The sequence below is a fragment of the Doryrhamphus excisus genome, chromosome 2, assembly GCF_030265055.1.
Source record: "Doryrhamphus excisus isolate RoL2022-K1 chromosome 2, RoL_Dexc_1.0, whole genome shotgun sequence".
Lineage (NCBI taxonomy): Eukaryota > Metazoa > Chordata > Actinopteri > Syngnathiformes > Syngnathidae > Doryrhamphus > Doryrhamphus excisus.
Window position 1 is genome coordinate 15,904,714 of NC_080467.1, and position 25,978 is coordinate 15,930,691.

The 25,978-nt window shown below is 41.0% G+C and overlaps 1 protein-coding gene across 1 annotated transcript in view; it reads right to left on the bottom strand.

The window, feature by feature from the left end:
* LOC131104879 (ephrin-A5b-like) overlaps positions 1 to 21,779 on the bottom strand; it is an 82,277-nt gene extending 60,498 nt beyond the window's left edge. Inside the window, exon 1 of the mRNA XM_058052537.1 lies at positions 21,157 to 21,779. Coding sequence (XP_057908520.1) covers positions 21,157 to 21,281 — 125 coding nt within the window. The 5' untranslated portion in view covers positions 21,282 to 21,779. The remainder of the gene's footprint in view (positions 1 to 21,156) is intronic.
* Between the last annotated feature and the right edge of the window lie 4,199 nt (positions 21,780 to 25,978).

Below are 25,978 nucleotides of genomic sequence, written 5' to 3' on the forward strand. Positions count from 1 at the left end.
GTGTGCGTGTATGCGTACAGATATGCACATTAGAGTTGTGTCTTAGATATGCAAGCTTAAACACTTTTTTTTTTTTTTTTTTACAGACAGAAAATTAATTATAAGAAGCTTAAGCTTAGGCACTCCACTGACCAAACCCGTTAATTTCAAAAGGAGAAAACATCCCATTGTCACAGAATGGTCCAAATTCAGTGGTGGAACTGATCCCTTTGTGTCATCGGATGGTGGTGGTTTAACCTTATAAATAATGGTTTGGTGCTTGTGTGTCACACGCACGGACAACCGAGGCCTGGCAGCTACATGGTCATGTTTTTTTTTTGTTTGTTTGTTTTTATTTATTTCATCAAACCACTAAATTGTCTCACTGAGCAGCCTTAATCACAACGCCTGGTCCCGTATGATGGCAGCAGGAGTCAGCAGCAGGATGACAAACCACGAAAGGAGACTATTCTATATACATCTATATATATTCTACATGCATCTTTTTCTCTTTTTCCCATTAAAACGGTGCTTGCTTTATTTTGCTTGTGTGATTACATAATATTTTTTTTTCTTAATTATTTTAATTAATTATTATTAATTATTATAAAATTATTTTACAAATTTTACAGTTTGTCCCTACAGACTGGGCAGTAATATTCATAGAAAATGTTTAATTTAATTCGTAATTAATTGATAAATAAAAATTAAATAATAAATCAAAATTCATTGTGTGTTGCTTCATTATTTAGTATATTTGTAATTAAATAATTAGAATACCTTAAAATATAAATACATTAATACATCAAAATATACTATAGATAAGACAAAATATATTCAATATAAAAAAATAACCTACTTAGGTAATATTCATAGAAAATGTTTAATTTAATTCATAATTAATTGCTAAATAAAAATTAAATAATAAATCAGAAGTCATTGTGTGTTACTTCATTATTTAGTATATTTGTAATTAAATAATTAGAATACCTTAAAATATCAAAATATACTATAAATAAGACAAATAAAATATATTGAATAAAAAAATAACCTACTTACACATTACGTTACTGTATACACATGAAATAAATGTATATTTCAATAAATTAAATATAATAATAATATACATTAATTTGTGCCTATTTTCTGTTGATAAACTGTGCAGTTGGAGACCGCTAATCAGGACCAATTGGGTTTTATTGTCATTCATCTGTCATTAAATTGACTTTTATAGTGTAAAACCTGGCCTACTATCATCATTTCAAATATTAAAGCATAGCTTGTTTGAAAACTGAGGCCTTTTTGATGGCTTACTGTACTCCCTTAATGGAACTGATGGAATTAAAAATGACTGACTTGATGATGAAACAACGTCATGTGAGTTAAGATGACAAAAAAAAACATCCCAATGTGATTGCATCATTATCAGCTGCATAGTGGAAGAGGCGGAGGCTCCCACGGTGATACATGTTATTTATTTAGTTTTTTTTTTTTTTTTTTGGAGTGTGTGAGGCTCGATTCATCTCCTAGTAACCTTCTACTGTCCTTGCCAGGGTCGCACACAGACATCATAGAGTTTTGCAAATGACTGAAATATTTGCAGCCTTTTCAAACTTCTCCAAGAATTGAGCACGCTGCATTAAGAGCTTTGCTCCCTTCAGGCAAAACGCAGTGGTGGGTTATTTCTACACCGGCGTGTCTGGCACAGTTTTGGTGAGCCGCGCTCGACGAGCCAATGAGAGAACAGCTGCTCTCATCGTCTCATTGGCGCTCTTAAAGTTGCAAGCTGAAGCCTGATTGGTGAGAGGACGCATCCCTGATGTCCCTCCTCCTTTTGTGAGGGGAACTTATTTGCATATCAATTCAAGTCTCTAGAACAGAGTTGAGGGTTTGTAACCTCTTTTTTTTGAACATTTTGAGGCGTAAAACTGTAGTAAAGTCACTCACGGATACATTTGCAACTCATTAAGAAATCCCAGCTCGTAAAATAAAGAAAGAAATTAATTCCAAATAGCTTTGCAACTTGGGAAAATATATTTAAAAACATTTTCATGCGGCACCTTTGCACCACATCTCCCACTCCTCTGCTGGGTTGCTGGGCAAACCTTCGAATGGGTCTGCCTCCACACGGGAGCGGATTGGCGGATGGAAAACGTGCGTGACGTCCTCGCTGCCGTGTTCCTTGAAGCCCCCCCCAGTGTATCGCGTGTCTAGACCACACTAGCACTATACTTCTTCTGCACCATGTGACCCAGAGGAGCGCCCATACGACTTTACAGTGTGTCCACTTCGTTGCAGCCCATAAGCAAACCAACGGAAATGATCAAACTAAGGGAGAGTGACAGAAATGGAACACACGGTCATGAGTCCTAAAATCTGATGAATTTAATTTCTGATATGTTTTCCCCCGTGATACTGCAACGGCAATTACAAATAACAACATTATATTTCAATAATATTGAAATATACAATCAATATGTACATGCATTTGTGACTTATTTTAAATAAATCTGCAAATAAATAAATATGCATACTTATAATAAACATAAAATCATAAGAAAAAATATTTTTATATGGTTTATTATAATATATATGATATTCTGTATTAATATCCATAATAATAGCATTACAATATGCTCACTATTATTATTATAAAAAATCTGTGAACTTTTGGTGACCATGAGCTCGAAAATGACTAAAGTCCACTAAAATCTAACAGTACCCCCCGCCCCCCCCCAGAAATATGAGCAGCCAACCATAAAGACTACTGCTGGAAACCGAAGCAGCCGGCGCACTCAGGAAACAAATAAAACATCTTTACGAGTTTGCTTTTATGACCTTAATAGTCCAGTCAGGGGCCGGTGACCTCTAAGTGCTCTCCTGAACGGGTCAACATCTCGGAGCCAACTTCAGATCACAGCTACCGTCTGCACAAATCCACTTTGGACTGCACAGCATCACTGTTTTTATGACACTGATAAGTGCACGAGCACTTCCTCCCGCCCGTGAAATCACAATAAATTCCCATTAGCTGTGTCTGATGTACATTTTCAACCTAAGTGAGTATTAAACGAATGTACAACAAACATGAATAATAGCTGATAATAATAGCGTTTACTTAATATTAATTATTTTATCCACTTTCTTGCTATATTTTTATTTTATCTTTAATCTAACCATGATAATGCATTAAAAAAATTCTGGTTGTTTATTGGCTGTTTTTTATTTTTATTTTAACAATTTACCACAAAAAATGTTTCTAATTAACTTCTAAACTTTCTAAATGTTTATATATTTTTTGGCTTCAAAATTCACTATTTCTCATGTATCTTTTTTTTTTTAATTTAAATTAATTAGAGACTTTTTTCCATTACATTTCAGCATCAGTACTTACACTTCCACTGTTAGTGATTCACCCAAACTGAATTATTATTGTTGTTTATTTGGTAAATGCTTTTCTTTTCAATAAACATGACAAAAAAAATCCAAAATAAAACAACCACAGGGTCAATTTCACCATTACAACCTATAAACGTTAAATTATCTTGAAGCAATTGAAGCCAAGAAGATCTGTGAGAAATTGTCCGAGGCCGTAGTACTCTCCTGTAGTGGAGGCCTCTCATTGGTGGAGAAACGGGCCGCTGTGGTTGGCTAGCGCGATGACATTCTGTGTCGACTCAGTACTGGGACCTGTTCCGCCAGATGCCCTCCTCTCGTCCCCTGCAATGTTTGCAGCCCCACGCACGCGATCCCTCGCTCCGCTTGGCTGCACCCTCTCATCACATTACTTCTGCTATTCTAACTCCTCCATCAATTATGCACTAGAATAACTCTGGGCCCTGATGGAGCCAAGACATAAAAGGGGATCATGAATGCGAGCGCCAGCAGCGTCTGCCCGCGTGCGCTGCTGCCCTGACCACTGATACCAACTTAAAAAGGTGCACCAGGTAGGCACACGGAACACAGCTTTGTGCACATGCCAGTGATAATCGGCCTTTCAACTATGCCATTATAACTTCATAGACTTCATTCCATAACATAACAAAATAATTTTACTAGCGTTGAACAAAAAAATCAAACCCACCGCGTTGGACCCACCGCGCGGCCAGCGATGTTATCATTCATCCATTAGAGGAAAAGTGATTGCATGAATTGACTTTTGTTGTTATTATGTGCATGAATGCCAACTGATGGATCCATTTTTGACTAAGACAATAACAATAATATAGCAATCCCTCCATATATATTCATTCTTTCGTTATCCAAGGACAGTTAGGGGGGAAGGGAGGGGGCGCATTGTCTGCACGTCCGCACACATTGCTCACTTCTAAATCTAAAATTTTCCTGAAACTTACCTATGTTCCACTGCTGATTACTAAAGAACGGAAAAAGGTAGAAACAAGATTTTTTTATGATGAAAAACGGGAATGTCATCTTTCATTTGGGAGTTTATATGTTTATATAGCCATTGAACACGATACTCTGTGAAAATCAGCGTTTTTTTTAAATGTTGCCTAAATGAATCATTCATTCATTCATTCTGCCACAGGGGTGCTGGAGCCTATCCCAGCTATCATCGGGCAAGAGGTGAAGTACACCCTGGACTGGTCGCCAGCCAATCACAGGGCACATATAGACAAACAACCATTCACACTCACATTCATACCTATGGACAATTTGGAGTCGCCAATTAACCTAGCATGTTTTTGGAATGTGGGAGGAAACCGGAGTACCCGGAGAAAACCCACGCATGCACGGGGAGAACATGCAAACTCCACACAGAGACGGCCGAGGGTGGAATTGAACTCGGGTCTCCTAGCTGTGAGGCATGTGCGCTAACCACTCGGCTGCCGTGCTGCCCTAAATAACTCATTTTAAAACATGTAAATGGATAAATAAACTAAAATACTAATATAAAGCAACCAGAAAACACATTCAAACACATTGTGATTATGTAGTAATCCCCAATGGTCACTAGGTGTCAGTAATATCACTGCAATGTTCGGTTTCGAATCCTGCAGACTTTATTTTCCGACTTCAACATTCCAAGCAAATTTAAAGAACTAAAATATTGTTTTAAAAATTATTCTGAAGGGTTTTGACGCTGGTAACATAACGTGTACATAATTGTAACATTTACAGTTAAACATAAAAGACACTTTTCAGAATATAATAAATAAGAGTCTTGGCAACTTCAAAACTGGAGAGAAATATGTGAAAAGATCAGTAATGATGCAAAATATTTACATGACACTATGATTATTATTCTGTTTTTTTTTTTTTTTGAGGATTTAAGCAGACGTCCTTGACTTCCTGTGGAACTTTAAAAAAAAAGCTCTCTTTGAAGCTCAGCTGATTCCCTAAGAATCGTAACCTACTTTTTTATTCTTTGAGACAAAATGGAGTCGATTGTGGAAAATGGCTGCCTCAGCTCGCCGCACTGCCACGCAGCGTGGAGAAAAAAGGTGAAAAGAAGAAGTCAGACGTGTCGTCATGGAAAGTGTGGAGCTCTGAGCAGATGGAAAGTATAGATAGACCCTGACCTCAAGTTGGGTGATATTAAAAGAAAAAAAAAAAGAATAAATGATTCCTGGTAATTAGTATGTAAAAGGACGGAAAAGTCAACAAAATGTTGATCCATCCATGAATGTCATGGTGCTGCTGACCTGGATTTCTCCTGGTTGCGTGTGAAGGTTTGTCCGAGCTCTATCGTGAGATCACAAACGGCGTCTTCAATATTTAATTAATCCCACAGCAGTGTGCAGAAATCCTACAGGAGGAAACACTCAATGGACCCTGGAGTCACACGGAAGATCCGACAAAGTCAGTCGAAGTTCATGAAACCAACGTCGTTGCTGACAAATCACATTTGTACCATCAGCAATAAAATAACCACCATTTGCTCCATCCGTGACGCATGTGCTGTGTCCGCTTTGCTTACAAACTGGCCATCAGATGTGTGGCTTTACACCGCCTCCATGTTATGTGATTAACATGATTCACTCAAGCTCGGCATCGCATTATCCGAGAGCGACACGTAAGCCTTAAAAGAATGTCGCCACATTTTTTCCAGGCCAAAACCCATGGCTGCGGAAATGTACAAATTATTGATTTGAATGATTCCTTGCATTATTTTCTTCTTTCTTAATTTATTTCAGACATGCATACTATGTTCTCACATACAATACACTTACAATATCTATTTATATATATATATATATATATATATATATATATATATATATATATATATATATATATATATACATACGTATATATACATATACACATATACATACACACATATATACATACATATACATACACACATATCTACAAATATATATATATATACACATACATGCATACACACAACACCTCATTACTACACATGTCTGAAAAGGAGCAGGAAGAAGCAAAGCTTATTAAATCCTACCCCTTCTCCACGCCATAGCAGTTACCAATTCAATAAGTGTTTTTTTTCCACACATATAATCACAGAATCTTACATAAGACAAAACAACAAAAGCAGAGTGGGAATATCGGACACCCCAGCAAAACCCCAGGACATTGCTGAAGCACACCACCAACCCCGCCAGTCAACCCACCTGGCCCCGACCCCCCCAGCAGTCCCCGCACACCCCGCTGCCCTCCAATAAGATGCCATTAATTCCTTATTAACACTAGAGAAATTCTACATTACTCCAAACCATAAAAACACAGTATTGTTTTTTTTTACAGGCAGATTGTTGAAAATTAACTCTCTGCAGGAAGTAGTGTGTTTTTTTTAAGTTTCTCGATACTCTGTATGTCTGCCAGGGATGTCCGGGGTTCATTTTTATATATATACAATATTCTAAAAATGAAATAAACTGATGAATAATGAGGCTGCACGGTGGTCGAGTGGTTAGCACTCAGGCCTCACAGCTAGGAGACCCGAGTTAAATTCCTCGATACTCTGTATGTCTGCCAGGGATGTCCGCGGGTCATTTTTATATATATACAATATTCTAAAAATGAAATAAACTGATGAATAATGAGGCTGCACGGTGGTAGAGTGGTTAGCACTCAGGCCTCACAGCTAGGAGACCCGAGTTCAATTCCACCCCTGGCAATTTCTGTGTGGAGTTTGCATGTTTCAGCATTTTTTATACATTAAATGCCCCTGCATTCAAAATTTTTCATGACGTTGCCGTTCTCCGATTAGATTCATATCGTACTATTTTACGGGATATTGTGGAATACACCTTAAAAAGTATGTCGGAATATAAGAAATTGAACAAAAATAAACCTAATGGAGTTAAAAAGTTATATGGGTGATTCTCCTAAAAAAAAGTGGTGCCGTCTCTTGTCGAGGCATGACACACAGGCAGTGAATTTGAAGTTGTAACCATATGAATTATACTACAAAACAGGCGACACAGTAATGAATACAATACTGTTGTGTATTTAAACACGACCTGATTGTGCATCGCCAGATTAACATCTTATCGTGCACCACACGCTGCATCCAAAACATGAACTACATGACCAAACTCTTACAAAACATTACACGTCGTTAACATAAACAGTGTAGTCCGCACACAATGTCAATGACTAAATGTCAACTAAAGCCGTCCGTCAACATTAAGGTTATAACAATCGTGACACTGATTTAAAATGATGATGATGTGATTTTTCTAATCGATACACTTATGCGGAACTAACGTTTTACACCATGTTTCTGCAGGTGAAGTGTGTTACCTTGTGCTAATTAACGATACTTTGAAAAACGCAGTGTTTAAGGAAGGGGTCCATCCGTTAGCGCTGTGTTACGTCAACTATGTATACATTGCCATTACATCATATCCTGGTCAGCCCAACAACATCAAAAATGTTTTTAAAAAAAATTACAAAAAATCCTCAGAGTCATTTTCCCATGACTGTTTATGATGTGTATAAACAAAACAGTAAAAAAAAAAAACTCTAAACCTTTTGATTTTTAAGCATCTATGTCAATGTCAGTTGCACAATTGCATCTCACAGCTACTATGGAGCGTTCAAGGACCAGCGAATCCAATGAACCATAAAGACACAAGCATGTAAAAAAAATTGGTCAGGACTAAAAACTAAAACATCGCTGCGACGATCCTATGTTCAAATCCAGGCTGGAAAAGCTTCTCTTCAGTTTTATGGGATTATTTTATGATGGGGCCGCACGGTGGTTAGTGCATAAGCACGGGTTCAATTCCCCGTATCTCTGTGTGGAATTATTGTTACTTTTGGTCTGAATCTGGCACCCCGAGTAATAATGGTTGTGTCATTGTGCTACATAAAATACTGTGACCAATATGAGGCTTCTAAGTACAAAATAGCAGTGCTTCATTTTGAACTACAATTAATTGGTGGTAAGGAATAGTAAGTGCAATAGTGGTTAGTGGATAGCATTGCATGTAAGTTCTAGGATTTTTGATCAACATTTGCAATAAAATGTCATTATTACAGTTTTCTCCGGGTACTCCGGTTTCCTCCCACATTCCAAAAACATGCTAGGTTAATTGGCGACTCCAAATTGTCCATAGGTATGAATGTGAGTGTGAATGGTTGTTTGTCTATATGTGCCCTGTGATTGGCTGGCGACCAGTCCAGGGTGTACCCTGCCTTTCGCCCGTCCCCACAGAGGATACGCGGGATAGGAAACGGATGGGGTATTAATAGATAAAAATGTATCTATCTGCGATTAAATGTGATTAATTCCAAGTTAACTATAGATATATGTGATTAATCATGATTAAGTATTTTTTTTATTTATTTATTTATTTTTTAATGATTAAGTATTTTAATCAAATGACAGCCCGGGCGTGATATCACATATTTAAACATCTTATTTGATAATATTCTGACATTTATTAAACTGAAAAGTTTTAAAGTGCAAATGCTGCTATAATGCTGCGAAAACAGCTGGGATAGACTCCAGCATGCCCACAAACCTCGTGAGGATAAGCGATACAGAAAATGGATGGATTTTATGACGGAGAGAATGGTATGTATCTTGCTACTGAGTGGTGACCAGTCCGGGGTGTACTCCACCTTTTGCCCAAAGTCAGCTGGGATAAGTTCCAGCATGCCTTCAACCCTCGTGAGGATAAGTGGTACAGAAAATGTATGGATGGATTTACTGTAAATGCCTGGTTGAATTACATTGTGTATGAATTATGCTGAATTATTATGTCGAGTGGTTAGCACGCAGACCTCACAGCTAGTAGACCAGGGTTCAATTCCACCCTCGGCCATCTCTGTGTGGAGTTTGCATGTTCTCCCCGTGCATGCGTGGGTTTTCTCCGGGTACTCCGGTTTCCTCCCACATTCCAAAAACATGCTAGGTTAATTGGCGACTCCAAATTGTCCATAGGTATGAATGTGAGTGTGAATGGTTGTTTGTCTATATGTGCCCTGTGATTGGCTGGCGACCAGTTCAGGGTGTACCCCGCCTCTCGCCCGAAGACAGCTGGGATAGGCTCCAGCACCCCCGCAACCCTCATGAGGAAAAAGCGGTAGAAAATGAATGAATGAATGAATGAATTATGCTCTATAAAAAAAACTTGTGTCGTTACAGAAGTGTGCATTCCTCCTATAACTCTTGATATCTGAGAATCTGGAGTCTGTGCATGTTTTAGCACGTATGCACTTGAAAAGAAGTCAAATAAAACAGAAGAAGTAGAAAAGTAAAACAAAACGTTACTTTGGCAGAAGCGTTGCTCATCTTTGACATTGTTTGACTTTGGCGTTCCTCCCATCGCAACGACCGAGCTCACGGTTTCCAGCCTCGTCGAGGGGTACAAGCAGACGCCTTGATATGAACCTTACTTGTGCCGCCTGTTATCAGCTTAATGGCTCTTAGGAGCTTCTTGGAAGCAGTTTTAGGAGCTTTACTGCAGTCATTAGGAGGTAAGACTGATTAATGTGAATGGTCAGGCAGGAGCTGGCATTCTGAAGGAGGAACACAGAGGGGTGAAGGGTCCCACAGGAAGTGTTTTGTGTCTCCGCACAAAAGGAGGGCTGACCTCTTAAGCCCCTTAGAGGCTCTTTGCTAATACCCTCACCGGTGCCTACAAAGACACAGGGGATGCCATTTCACCACTCACATTTAAACAGCGTACACAAAAAAAAAGCCTCACCGAGATTCTAACAGCAGAAGAGTGAACCTCTGTGCAGCGGAGTGAGACTGAGATTAGGGCCTGAAGAGTCTCCCGCTAATCCATTGACTGGCCCGCATATCAAACAGAAGAAAGCTAAAGTCACACAATATCTGATCCGGACACAGAGGGGGACTTAGCGGGCCTTTTTGCTACACTGATCATCTTGGTTTGATTTTTGCCATCTTAAGAAATGTACCAATAAACAACCACAGCTCCTATTTTTTTTAGGAGTTTGAACAATTCCCATTCAAGTTGCTGTAAGAGTTTTTCTTTGTGACGAGATGTTTGTGTATTTTCCTACATTTCTCAGGACAAAAAGAATATTCCCGCTGCTGATCCTGGTCTTGGCAGAGAACTCCCCTTTGCCGATAATCTGCTTTTCAAGATTAGAAGAATGCAACAAAAGTCTGCAGAAATTGGAATTATTATTTTAATCCCAATCAGGGTGTGTACAGATAAACTCACTGTCATAAAAAAAAACACACTATAATGGGACTGTGAATGTAGCTCATTACATTACAATGCCATACAGTAGATGGCATCGTACGTGCTTCTCATACACTCACAATTTTCAGTAATATTGTGAGATATTAGATATGTAATGATGTGTACATTATATGATGTGCTGTGATAATTATGATTTTATTTCATAAGGGTGGATTTATTGCTTTTTATATTTTTGGTCCACGTTTTTTGACTTCCGATCCCATTCAATTTTTTGACTGTGCTTGAGATTAAAGAAGAGATCATTTTTCATGACACCTTTATTTTGTTCACGCAATTAGACAAAGGCCAGAAATGTGACGTTGATACAACCCAAACCTGTACGTTGTCAGCGGCAACCAGCTTTGAGGCGCATTACTGCACCTACCATGTTGGAATGTGCCGTCGCTCTGAACCTAATACGGCCCGATCTTATCCGATCTTCAAAATACAGAGGCTCGGAATCCGATCATCATCCTGAAAGTACCTATTTGCACCATTGTAGGACACCCACAATGGAGCGGAAGATCCGAGACAAGGTAAATTTAACATAGCGCAAATCATTGTAATGAACGTTAATGTACCTTACTAAAATAACATTAGCTTTCTCTTAACGGGTCCCTAACATGATTCATCAACTTTGCTTAAATATGTTATATAATGCTTGTAATTCGATTGTTTTAAAGCAAACCGTCAATTCACAAAACTTACATAGTTTGTGGCGAGATAGCCACGTGACGAGATAGCTCACTTTCGGAGGTGACGTCATCAAAGTAGCAAACGATGTAGCTTGTCGATTTGGTTCAGTATATTTTTCATCAAAATAGTACTCGTGCCAAAATGTTGTGATGGCTGGGATAGGCTCCAGCACCCCCCATGACCCTTGTGAGGATAAGCGGTAGAAAATGAATGAATGAATGAGTAGTCATGCCAAAATGTTGTGTTGCTGCTGGATGTTTACTTCCCAAAAGAGGCAGGTATAAGACCAAAATGGTCAAAGCAAGTGCACAGAACAAGAGACAGATGGACACCCACCTCGATTTGTGTTCTTTGTTGTGATAATTTCACTGAATCTAGGAAGGTAATTTTACTATTTCATGTTTTGAAGGCATGTCCCCCCCGTGCATGCGTGGGTTTTCTCCGGGTACTCCGGTTTCCTCCCACATTCCAAAAACATGCTAGGTTAATTGGCGACTCCAAATTGTCCATAGGTATGAATGTGAGTGTGAATGGTTGTTTGTCTATATGTGCCCTGTGATTGGCTGGCGACCAGTCCAGGGTGTACCCCGCCTCTCGCCCGAATACAGCTGGGATAGACTCCAGCACCCCCACGACCCTCATGAGGAAAAAGCGGTAGAAAATGAATCAACTAATCCTCATCTTAATGATTACACTGCAAAAATGCAAAAGCTAGGGTTGATAAATCAACAGCAATCAGAATGATATAATATTTCATTTAGTCTTAGTAAGGCCAATTGACAAATTCTAAGAAATAAGACAATAGCACAGTTTTAGGAATAAATACGAGTGCAAAATGGGTCATAAAAGTCAGGTGGCGCAATATATGAATGAATGCATGAAGATTTTGCCGTCCAGTAAAAAGTGGATGCTGGTTAGGTGTCGCCAAAGTGCATCTGACCTTAACTGGAGCATTCACACATCACAGATTCACACATTTGCCTCTGCCTACAGTGATGTCACCTTTCATACGCAGTATGAGTAAATATAAACGGCATAAATAAAGATTGCGATCTTCTTATTTGAAGACTTATTTGTTGAAATAGTCTAAAAAAAATACTGCCTTGGGCTGATTTTAAAAGTATAATGCTTGAAAAAAAAAAAAGTCAAGATAGCCCCATACAGTGCTGCGAGTCATCCCGCCAATCCCGCCACACTTAGTAACCTCTCGTCACTAGCTCCTGTCAATCAAAGCCCAGCCGCCCCCAGGCCCTTGTCTTATTAGTCAGAGCGTAAAAAGAGAGGGTTGGGGTCGCTCCTCTCTGCGGGCGGGGTCATCGAGAGCATGAGGAATGACGGGCGTCACCACAGGGCCACTGAGCTCCTAATATAAAACCCAAGATCTAATGGATCTAAAGTTTCACTGTCTTCAAGCAAATATATGAAGGATGGGGAGCCCACAATGAAGCACTATTACCCCTCGCTCGGGGGCCTGCGGCTGTTAGATACATCGTATTTAGCTCCAAATATTATCATATACAGTAAACCTCGGATATATTGGATTCAATTGTTCCCACTGGTTTTGTCCAATATAAGTGAAATCCATTATATGCGTATACCAGAAAATGTCCGTTTTACGCATATATTGGATTTACGTATATCCGGTATATGCGTAAATCGGATTTTATCCGTTATAAAAAGGCACTTCCTTGACTATGTTTCCAATGTACCTGGACGCGCAGGCAACGCTGCAAACGCTGCAAATGACGTCGTATAGCGGCCTGTCACGATTCGGCGAATCGGAGCACCACGATGCGGCCATCCGATATATGCGAGGGAAATTTAATGGAAATGCATTGGAACGGGACTGGAGATTTTGTCCGAAATGGACGAAATCCGTTATAAAAATCTGATATATGCAATGAATTTTTATTGGAAATGCATTACAGAAAAATTGGTTCTTTTTTATCTGTCCGTTGTGAGCGAATTTCCGATATATCCGAGTCCGATATATCCGAGGTTTACTGTACATCGTATTTAGCTCCAAATATTATCATATAATATCGAAAAAGTCAGCTGGCTGAAGTCATATGACATGTTCAAAGTGACGTTTACGCAGTTTGGACACTTTAAGTTGTTTTGGACAATGACTCAACAGCTCATCTGCTAGCGTTGTTCGACTTAACTCTCAACCGGTGGGGATTTGAACCCAGGCTGGACGCAGGGCTTCACCGTACCACATACCAATGGGAGAACCAAACTGGTAGCATTAGTCCTAGAAATATTCATTCATTCATTCATTTTCTACCGCTTTTTCCTCACGAGGGTCGCGGGGGGTGCCGCAGCCCATCCCAGCTGTCCTCGGGCGAGAGGCGGGGTACACCCCGGACGGGCCGCCAGCCAATCACAGGGCACATATAGACAAACAACCATTCACACTCACATTCATACCTATGGACAATTTGGAGTCGCCAATTAACCTAGCATGTTTTTGGAATGTGGGAGGAAACCGGAGTACCCACACAGAGATGGCCGAGGGTGGAATTGAACCTTGGTCTCCTAGCCGTGAGGTCTGCGCGCTAACCACTCGACCGCCGAGAAATATATCACTTCCAAACCAATTGAAATATCGATTTCGTCTATATTCATGGTTCTATTTGTGCTGTAGCCAATATGAGTCGAAGTCTTTTTCATTTTTAATTTTGAGCTGAGGCCCAGTAATCGGTGTTAATGGCGTAGCGCCCCTGATTTAATAACAAAAAAAACAAACATTATCCTTTAACCTGTACTTATTGATACTTCCTAAGGCTCCCGGGCAGGAAATCACATTCATTCAGCTCTGTTTGATCCTCTTTGTGAGACTGACACTTCCTCAGTGGACACGCTGGTTCCGACCACACCATGTGACGTATAGCCTCTGGCCTCTTCCAAAGAAGATCCTTTCACCTCCATGACACTTCTTATAATTCCCCGTTCCCACTTCGGATAACATATGGCTGCTCCGTCTCCTTCTTTCTCTCGGCCCCTCTCCCGGAACAGTGAAATGCTGGCTATGGGCTGCTGGGACAACAATAGCGGCCTTTCAGGCAAAGTGTTCTGGCACTGGGAGAAAACCTCAGTCCTGAGACCCAGTCAATATTTGGACGTGGTTACCTTTTTGTATCCGTTTTTAATCCGAGTGGAACCAAGCGGCGGGGAGCCGGGAAAAGACTGGCGGGGGGGCGGGGGAGTGAGGGTAAACACTTGAAACAATGCAAACGGTCAACTCACAATATCACCCCGTCACCCAGGGAAAAATGGACTATTGTTCCTTTAAGTGAAGATTAAAAAGATGGCAGTGAAAGGAAAGCAAACAGAAGTGGTCATTCCGTAATGGAGGAAACATTGACGAGTGTCTGGTTGAGGTGCTCACATTGTCAAAGTAGAAACATGCATCACTTCCTGTGGAATGGAACCAGACCCTACCGTCACACTGCTATCTGAATTTTAGACTATTTTACCCGATCACAGATATTGACCACGATTCTTGCTTGGATAATCAATTCATTGGGGAAAAAACGAGCAAGAACTTCCGCTAGAAAGTCAACTGAAATCAACTCAACAAGAGATGAGAACCGGCGGGGGGGTTCCAGGACAAAGAGGAGTCCCGGGAACCAGGGAGAACATTCCATCGGACATTAATAAAGAAAATATACAAGGGTGGAGCAATATGGAGCTTAATATTTTTGGGGTGCACCATGATATAAAAATGATTTTGTTTACGTAGACATGAAAAAAACTGCTCTTATTATGACGGATGGTTAAGGAAGTGTGTTCCGTTTGTGTATTTACAGTTAAAAGTGTTATTCAAGTGTTCAAAAAAAAAAAAGAAAGAAAAAAAAAAAATTCACTCAGATCCTGAACATCATCATTGGACAAACGTTCCTGATATCAAAGCCGTAAAACACAACGTGATAAAAAATCTACTCATCGAGACCGAGTCGTACACACACAACCACATGAGCGTGCTAAACTATATTAAACTAGCTTGGATTCACGCTCTGGGAAAGAAGATTCAGACAACGTTCGCCGGCATTTCAACCTGAGGGGATTGTTCACGACGACCAGTCCAGGGTGTAGCGTGCCTTTCGCCTAAAGTCAGCTGGGATAGGCTCCAGCTAAGCGGCATAGTAAAAGAACGGACGGACGGGATTGTTCAGTGTTCACAATGATTTTCTAACAACGTCTAACTATCTCTTCACGATGAAAACATTTGATTCATCTTATATATCCATAACTTCATTTATCTATACTGGTATATAAAAAATATCATCCAACCATAAAATCTACAGAATATGACGGGGGTTCTCAGTCCAATGGAAAGAGAATCCAAGCAATGGCAGGAGAATAAAAACGTCTACAGGACGGACTTTAGCGTAGGGCACTAAGACATTTTGACACAATTGCAGGGTTTTTGACGACTTACAAAAAAAATTATTTTGAGCTGGAATGATATGAACTGGGGCGGCACGGTGGTCGAGTGGTTAGCGCGCAGACCTCACAGATAGGAGACCAGGGTTCAATTCCACCCTCGGCCATCTCTGTGTGGCGTTTGCATGTTCTCCCCGTGCATGCGTGGGTTTTCTCCGGGTACTCCGGTTTCCTCCCACATTCCAAAAACATGCTAGGTTAATTGGCGACTCTAAATTGTCCATAGGTATGAATGTGAGTGTGAATGGTTGTTTGTCTATATGTGCCCTGTGATTGGCTGGCCACCAGTCCAGGGTGTACCCCGCCTCTCACTCCAAGACAGCTGGGATAGGCTCCAGCACCCCCGCGACCCTCTTGAGGAAAAAGCGGTAGAAAATGAATGATATGAACTGAACTGTATTAACAGAAAAAAATAATTTGGACTAATTGTGGAACAGACTGAGTGGAAAACTCAAATATGATTAATATTAATATTTAACCATTATTAATAATATTTATAATATAATATTTAATAATAATTAATATTGTTATTATTATTATTGTTCACTCGTTCATTATTTTGTAATTGCAGATGTGGATATGTTGGAGTCTATCCCAGCTGTCTCCGGGACGAGAGGTGGTGTAGACTCTGGACCGGTCTGGATTTTCACATTCACATCTATGGACAACTTAGAGTCTACAAATGAACTAAACTTGCATATTTTGGGAATGCGGGAGGACGCCGGAGTACCCGGAGAAAACCCACACGCGTACGGGAAGAACGGAGAGATGTTCCAATGTACGTGGATACCAAATACTACCAACCAAGCATAGCATGTTTCAAATACACTACACCATGACCATAATAACAACAACACAAACACACAAAGTGTGCCCTGAAACAGCCCGGATGATCCAAGGTCTATTAGGTCGGGAACGCTACTCATCAAACATGAGAAGTGGCCACTGAAAAGATTCCTTGATTACAGGACGATAAACTGGCTTGCATCTGCTGCGGAAAGCTTTGGATGACTATTGTCAGGGATTAAGAGAAACCCCTAGGGTGACAGCGCTCTGGCAGAATGCTGGGATACCTTCTTCCCCAGCTGTCCACTTGTTAGTCCCACCCAATGAGCTTCTTTGATGGGGAAGGGTATCAGTTTCCATGGCGTTGGAGACACAAACAGCTTGAGAGATTAGAAACGGAACCCTGCCCCAAATTCTCATGCTGATCCCACCTATCAGCAACAAATAAACACCTTAGGTCACATCAGCGCCTACGTGCGGACCATATGGACCCGGGTGGCTTTTAATGAAGCGGCTAAATAGCGGCTGAGCGGGGGAATTCACTAATAGCATCTTGTCAGAGCGGCAGTAAATGCCCCACTCACACAATTTATTTCACTGGTGGCTTACCGAAACAGACGGTGAAGCTGAAGAAGAACATGTGCGGCTCATTTTTCTTACAGTGGTCCCCGCCACAAAATGCAATGCTTTTTAGGTCACGTATCAAAGACTAGTGTTTTGATTCTTCCACCGGATCTGATCTATAACAGCCTACAAAATGTTTTATGTGTCGTGACAAATGGGTTCTGGCAGTCTGTCATTTATGTTCTCATGTTTTGTGGATTTTTAGGAGGAAATTGTGTTAGTTGACACAAGAAAAGACTTAGTTTAGGTTCTATCTATCCATTTTTTTTATGCCGCTTATCCTCACTAGTGTCGCAAGTATGCTGGAGCCTTAGTTTTATAATGTACATATTTATTACTTAACACACCTGGCAACCCTACTGTTTTCACACACTTTCTGGTATTGTAACTTTTATGAAAAAAAAAATTCTCTTTGCTACTCCCGCCAGAGCAGCACAGCTGGCGGAGGGTTGCCTTATTTTCACTCATTTCCCCTTAATTCCCCCCCAAAAATTCATTCATTCATTCATTTTCTACCGCTTTTCCTCACTAGGGTCGCAAGTATGCTGGAACCTTAAGTTTATAATGTACATTTTTATTACTTAACACACCTGGCAACCCTCCTGTTTTCACACACTTTCTGGTATTGTAACTTTTATGAAAAAAAAAATTTCTCTACGCTACTCCCGCCAGAGCAGCACAGCTGGCGGAGGGTTGCCTTATTTTCACTCATTTCCCCTTAATTCCCCCCCAAAAATTCATTCATTCATTCATTTTCTATCGCTTTTCCTCACTAGGGTTGCAAGTATGCTGGAACCTTAAGTTTATGATGTACATTTTTATTACTTAACACACCTGGCAACACTCCTGTTTTCACACACTTTCTGATATTGTAACTTTTATTAAAAAAAATCTACACTACTCCCGCCAGAGCAGCACAGCTGGCGGAGGGTTGCCTTATTTTCACTTATTTCCTCTTAATTCCTTCCCAAAAAATGATTGTTTCTTATTTTCACATGCAAATGTTGACGGGTAGGTTAAATTTATTTAAGTATTACAGCAATTACTATAAGTGTGACACACATTTTATAGATGTAAAACTATGCTTCCCCTCACAAATTCCTAATAACTGGCCAAACATTTTCCACCAAGGGACGCACAGAATTATTCCCAATCCGATATAGGTCACTATAAACACCAAACATCTTAGCTTTGAAAAGTGAATTAGTGTAATATTTAATAATATATCTCATTAATGATAAATAGCATGTTGCCAGGTTGAACCCCGCCACTCTCCTTGCAGCACACCTGCGACCCTCGTAAGAATATAGAATATAGAAAATGGATGAATGGAGTAATGATGAATTAGTATTACTTTTCAAATAGGTCAAAGGCTAATAAAAAATAAATGGCTGAAAATGCCACCCTTGATTTAAAATAATAACTGCGAGAATCCCAAATTACTGCTCAGTACCAACATCTCGCAAAACATTGTTCTAGTTTTGTATAGAATTAATCAATGAAGAAATTATTAATCAATTACAAATTGGCATTGAATTGTGTTTTGATTTAAAAATGTAAATATTCTCAGATTTCAGCATCTGAAATATGTTAATTTTCTTATTCATCCAAGAAAGCAGAGCTAGTATCTTTGTGTTTTAGGTAAACTAAGATATTTACCAACCGTTTTGACTTTGGATTAATTACTTGATTAACCGAAATAACAAATTGGCCACCTTAAGCCCAACAAAAAAACACAGTTCCAGTAGGAACTCGAACAAAGGCAGGTAATCGCGACTCCATACGACAGAAATGTGCATGTTTAGCACGTCTTTACAGAGACCGCATCCCTGGTATTCCCACGCAAGCACCGTTTCCAGACTTGAAATCTGCATAGCAACGACACAACGGCACCCGTCAAGAGGTAAACTGACTCTGAGGGGAGTAAACAACGCTAAACAATTCCAAACATTGTTGGGCTGCTGCATTTGCACTAAAACTGTTCAACTGATACATTGTGATATATTATGAGGATCTGGATTCCCAGATACGAGGTTTCTCTTTCATCTCATGAAATGATCATCCTAAGTGAGCAGGGAAAAATGAAAGCTGTGCAGGGAAGCATGGCAGGTTTGCATATTCTCAACGTAGCCCCACATCCCCAAAAAAAGCCTAATTGAAGATGTTAAATTGCCCATAGGTGTGAATGTGGGTGTGGATGTTTGCCCAAAGATAGGTGGGATTGGGTCCAGCTCCCCCGTCACCCTAATAATGCAATAAGCAGTATAACAAAAGGGAAGAAGGTGTAAACATGGATGTATGTTTATATAAACTTCTTATTGTTTGCTCCGAACCCAATTTCTGTTTGCTTTGGTCAAAGATGCAGAAGAAGAGAAGGTAAAAAAAAGGTCATCTCGAAGTTGGGAGTCTATCGCAGCAGGTTACCAGGCCTCCTACAGAGGATGTGGTTGCATTATGGAATACCGTCGGTCAGTAGCTAGCGGGCTTTCAGAGCGGCCATCACTTACATTATGCAGCCCGGGTTTGGTTTAGATTGAAGTCATGAATGAGAAAAGGGGGCACGCTCATTTAGAGTTACTCATTTATTTAGCTGCCTTTTCGACCAAAACAAAGCCGAGGCGGGGTTCCGTGCCGAAACCATGACCGGGTCCCCATAGCTGGCGGAGCTGCCCCGGTTTTGACCCTGACAACGGGTCCCCTAACCTGCATCTCGCCTGGTTACTACCAAGTGTGTGACCTCAGCATGTGTGGATCTCTCACACGATCCAGCATCACGCTGTGTCTTGGCCGCTGCTAAAATACCCATGTGCCCCCTTATTGTCTACCCCAGCGTGGGCTGGTTGGAGGGGGGGCAAGATCGGATAAAGGGGGACACTTGGGCATGAAGGGAGGCGGGGGTGGGTGGCTGCCAAGTAACCAGACTTGGGAACAGTTTGAAGGCCAAAAGAGGAAGAAATTTAAAAAAAAGCGACAGCCAGTGACTGAGACCAGAAGCTGTTGTGTTACGGGTGAGACTTCAACACAGGAAGTGAACAAAATTGTAAGCAAATACTGCGTTCTGAATGCTTTATCGGTATGCAGAAGGGGATTCAAAAAGAACCCCAGCAAGAACCATGTCAGCTACCTTTGATGTCACCTCTACATTTGCATTTGTATCATTAACATCCTGTCAAAGCTCTGCCTTGGGGGTCTTTGGTGACAAACAGCAGCCGCCTTGTTGACTATTTATTATACTTAGAATCTCAGCAAACCGGTATTATATCCTCAAGCAAGTATCGATACAAGGCGCATAATAAAAGAAATACAAGTCTGACCAACTGGAAATAAAGTGACAGGTTCATATTAGTTACAAGAATGAACCGTCACTAAAACTAAGTATTTCCATAATGCCTCATATTAACTCTCTAACAAGATCTCAGTGTATAGACTGGTCATATATCTCATCTCGTTTCATATTATATACATACTATATTTGTATATAACTCTGGAAAAAACTGTTGATTGTGTTAATACTTGGGTTGTTTATATTTCTATATTGTGTATTTTGTACTGCTTAACTGATTCTGTACTCTTGCTGCTGAGGGACGAATAAAGGCATATCTTAATCTTAATCTTAATCTAAATGCATTAAAAATATAACTTAGCACTTGTTTTAATGAGTATAAAACAACTTGAAAGTATGATTTCCATGCCAAGGAGATACAGCATTGTTACGTTTCCACACAACTCCGCGTTTGTTTTAATTGTAATTCAAAGTGGAGCAAAACCAGGAGTATTAAAAATGCGTAATGGCGCGTAAAAACGCACAGAATGATGGAACTGTTAATAAAAGCAGTGTCAAGACAACAGCGGTTGTAAAATCATAATGACCTTCAAAAATGACAGCAAGTTTGAACCGATGTAATGGAATATATGTTTTAATTGCTAACATGCATCAAGTCAGCGGAGGGGCACTTACTTGGGGTTGGTGCGGTTCCAGAAGACGGCGTAGCGGTCGGACACCAACTTGGAAGCCGGGTCCTGGCCGTACACACACATCCCAAAGACGAGGACCAGGAAGAAGATCATGTCCACTTGGGGCATGTTTTGCAATGACGCCAAACTGATGGAAAGTCAGCTTTGAAGGTTGAAATGTTTCTGGAAGTTAAGTCCGTTCACTTCAAAAGTTCTGTTAAAAATCGATTTCTTGGGTCAAAGTTTAAAAAAAGAAGAAAAGTTGAAAAAGAGGCGCGCTTTTGAGCGTAAACGTAAAAAGACAAACATACACAATAAATGTTCCACGGCGTGGAAATATTGTCCTTATGCTATCATTGTCATGGAAAATCCTCTCAGCTGTGGATCTCCTGCGGGTGAGACTCGCAAAGAAACCGAAGAAAGCAACGCCAGCAGCGGCGGATCCGCTTGAAAGAAATACAACAACAACAACAAAAAAATACTGGCAGAAAATCAAAGTCGCGATCTCTCAGTGGAATGTCCACGGATGATGCCGCACGATCGATACCCAGCGATGGAGATGGCGGTGTTATCTACCTGGAAGAAGCAGACCAAGTGTGCGCTTCGGATCTTGCAGCCATGCTTCCCTGGACCCTCCCCCGCCTCCTTCACCCACCCCCCTTCCCTCTCTCTCCCTATCTTTACTCACCATTGGAGTGGGCGATACTGTACATTCATGGTATCGATACAATATCATTACGAAACAAGGGCTTTATTGCAGATACTGATTTTTTTTTGTAAGAGAGTCAGCTGGGATAAGCTACTGCAAATGTTGGTATCGGTTTAATATTAAGTCAGTATAGCACCGATACTGCCGATATCGATGTATCGATACTGTTTTCTTGATATGTTTCTACATAATTGATTGTGATTGTGCAAAACAAAATACATATAGGCAAACAAAATGAATATTACTGTCAACAACATTATAAATACAACATAGCACACCAAAATAATATCATTATCCCTGTATTTGATTTAGGGCCGAGTGGTTAGCGCGCAGACCTCACAGCTAGGAGACCAGGGTTCAATTCCACCCTCGGCCATCTCTGTGTGGAGTTTTGCATGTTCTCCCCGTGCATGCGTGGGTTTTCTCCGGGTACTCCGGTTTCCTCCCACATTCCAAAAACATGCTAGGTTAATTGGCGACTCCAAATTGTCCATAGGTATGAATGTGAGTGTGAATGGTTGTTTGTCTATATATGTGCCCTGTGATTGGTAAACTGCCTCTCGCCCGAAGACAGCTGGGATAGGCTCCAGCACCCCCGCGACCCTCGTGAGGAAAAGCGGTAGAAAATGAATGAATGTATTTAATTTAATTAGATAAATTTTATTTTCGAATAATGTCAACAAATGTATTGTACTGTATTGGGCTTTTTGGCCCCCAAGTCCTCCAGTGTGTAAATCATATTAATATATGAACAACAAGCCACATTAGTATCAATGGGATACTGCTACAATCGACATTTGGATCGTACCAACCCCCCAAAAATAGTCCCCATTTTAGTGGTTGTGGTTGTTTGTGGTTTGTGTTTCAATTAGGGGCTCCAAATGAAACTTTTCCTCCAATAAAAGGTTTTCGTGACAATACTGCAGTTTAAATGCAGTAAAACTACCAGTGCAGAAAATGCATCCCCATCAAGCTCGGCATTAACTTTTCTTTTAGCATTCCCAGTGTTTTTTGTTGTTGTTGTTGTTGTTGTTGTTGTTTTGTGTCTGATTGTAGTGATTTTGCATACAAATTTACTGTATGTGACTCAACACACAGCAGCTGTTGCGGTCCGTGACTCACTACGCCACCCAGTGGTGACCATGGTAACAGCACTACAGATTCCACAAGTTGCCCTTTGCATGATTTCAGTTTGTTTATTTAATTATATTTAACCAAACATGAACACGTGCTGGGCGGAAATAGGTCATAAAAGAAAAAGAAAGAAGAAGAAAAAGAAATGTCTCCCAAACCAACAATGAAAAGTTAAACCTCTGATGTCCGTCTTTTTTACCTCCAGGGTGTTCATTTTCACAATTATATGTGTACTGATCAAATATATTGAATATATTTAAATAGTGTTTGGACACAGAAGGGAACAGGAAGTAAGAACTATATACAGATATAAATTATATTCCACAACACTGGAAAAAAAATAGAGATTTTGAGAATAAAGTCATAAATTTACAAGAAAAAAAGCCATTATTGAGGAAAAAATATGAAATTAAATAACATATGTGTTAGAGGGAAAAGAAACTTCTCAAAATCTCACATTAATTTTTATGCTCTGTCATAACAGGCATTGCCTGAGACGGCTATGTAACGTATGTGACCTTTGGCTTTGGGCAAAGTGACTTTTTCTTTATTCTCAAAATGCAACTTTTTTTAAACTGTGGCCCTAATACTCCCTCTGGTATGGATCCTGCTTTAATTATTATCATCTCAACCTTCACCAAACAGCATGGGAATGGTGGAACCAAATGGGGTACCTGAAGGTTGAGGTTAGGTTTGGGGTTAGGGTTAGGGTTGGGTAGGAGTTAGGGTTGGGTTTGGGGTTAGGGTTAGGGGTTAGGGTTAGGGCTAGGCTTTGGGTTGGGGTAGGAGTTAAGGTTGGGGTTGGGGTTATGGGTTAGGGTTAGGGCTAGGCTTTGGGTTGGGGTAGGAGTTAGGGTTGGGGTTAGGGAAAACTGAGGTTGGAGTTAGGGTTGAGATTAGGATTAGGGGTTAGGGTTAGGGCTAGGCTTTGGGTTGGGGTTAGGGTTGGGGTTGGGGTTAGGGTTAGGGCTAGGCTTTGGGTTGGGGTAGGAGCTACGGTTGGGGTTAGGGGTTAGGTTTAGGGGTTAGGGGTCTTGTAGACAATGAATGATATATGTTTTGTTGGGATGAGGTTGGAATCTGGTTAGGTGGGTGGGACTAGAAGTCTTGACTTCTTCCTATTCCCTTTCGAACATGTGTATGTTCATATATACATAGTTATTTTTATTTGTGTTGATTTATATTTGGTTTGTTGTGCTTTGGATGATGTTCAAAATAAAGAAGGAAAAAAAACAAACCCTAACTCCTACCCCAACCCAAAGCCTAGCCCTAACCCTAACCCAACCAAAATCCTAGCCCTAACAGCTAACCCTAGCCCTAACCCCTAACCCCTAACCCCTAACCCCTAACCCCTAACCCCTAACCCCTAACCTAACCCTAACCCCTAACCTTTAACCCCTAACCCCTAACCTAACCCTAACCCCTAACCTAACCCTAACCCCAACCCAAAGCCTAGCCCTAACCCTAACCTAACCCCCAACACTAACCCCAACCCAAAGCCTAGCCCTAACCCTAACTATAACCCTAACCCTAACTAACCCTGACCCTAACCCCTAACCCCTAACCCCTAACCCCTAACCCCTAACCCCTAACCCCTAACCCCTAACCCCTAACCGACCCCAACCGACCCCAACCCTAACTACTACCCTAACCTTACCCTAACCCTAACAACCCCTACCCTAACTCCTACCCAAACCCAAAGCCTAGCCCTTACCCTAACCTAACCCCTAACCCCAACCCAAAGCCTAGTCCTAACCCTAACCAACCCCAACCCTAACTCCTACCCCAACCCAAAGCCTAGACCTAACCCAAACCCCAACCCAAAGCCTATCCCTAACCTTAACCCTAACCCTAACCCCAACCCTAAAGCTAACCCTAACCTATCCTAACCCTAACCAACCCCAACCATAACTTCTACCCCAACCCAAAGCCTAGACCTAACCCTAACCCCAACCCAAAGCCTAACCCTAACCTAACCCCTAATCCTAACCCCAACCCCAAAGCCTAACCCTAACCATAACCCTAACCCCCTAACCCCCTAACCCCCTAACCCCCTAACCCTAACGAACCCTAACCCCTAACCCCAACCCTAAAGCTAACCCTAACCAACCCAAAGCCTAGCCCTAACCTTAACCAACCCCAACCCTAACTTCTACCCCAACCCAAAGCCTAGACCAGGGGTGGGCAAACTACGGCCCGGGGGCCACATGCGGCCCACCAAGCGTTTGAATCCGGCCCGCCAGTTGCTTTCTAAGTAACTTCAACTTTTAACATACAAACTGGCAACATGACTTGCAAGTCGGATGTCTGATTTAGTAAAAAATAAACAACAAAACTGTAAAATTAAATGACATAGTTTGATGTGGTGTGATGTTTAAAGTGCTCCTAAAAAAGGGACATGAGAACATACAACTGATATAGGATAACACTTTTACAGATAAAATTAGACAAATAATTCAAGGAAAATGATAAGCATAAAATAGTGTGTGTGTGTTAAATATATGTTCTGGCCCCCCAGACAATTTTGTTAACTCAATGCGGCCCTCGAGTCCAAATATTTGCCCACCCCTGGCCTAGACCTAACCCTAACCCCAACCCAAAGCCTATCCCTAACCATATCCCTAACCCTATCCCTAACATAACCCCTAACCCCTAACCCCTAACCGACCCCAACCGACCCCAACCCTAACTACTACCCTAACCTTACCCTAACCCTAACAACCCCTACCCTAACTCCTACCCAAACCCAAAGCCTAGCCCTTACCCTAACCTAACCCCTAACCCCAACCCAAAGCCTAGTCCTAACCCTAACCAACCCCAACCCTAACTCCTACCCCAACCCAAAGCCTAGACCTAACCCAAACCCCAACCCAAAGCCTATCCCTAACCTTAACCCTAACCCTAACCCCAACCCTAAAGCTAACCCTAACCTATCCTAACCCTAACCAACCCCAACCATAACTTCTACCCCAACCCAAAGCCT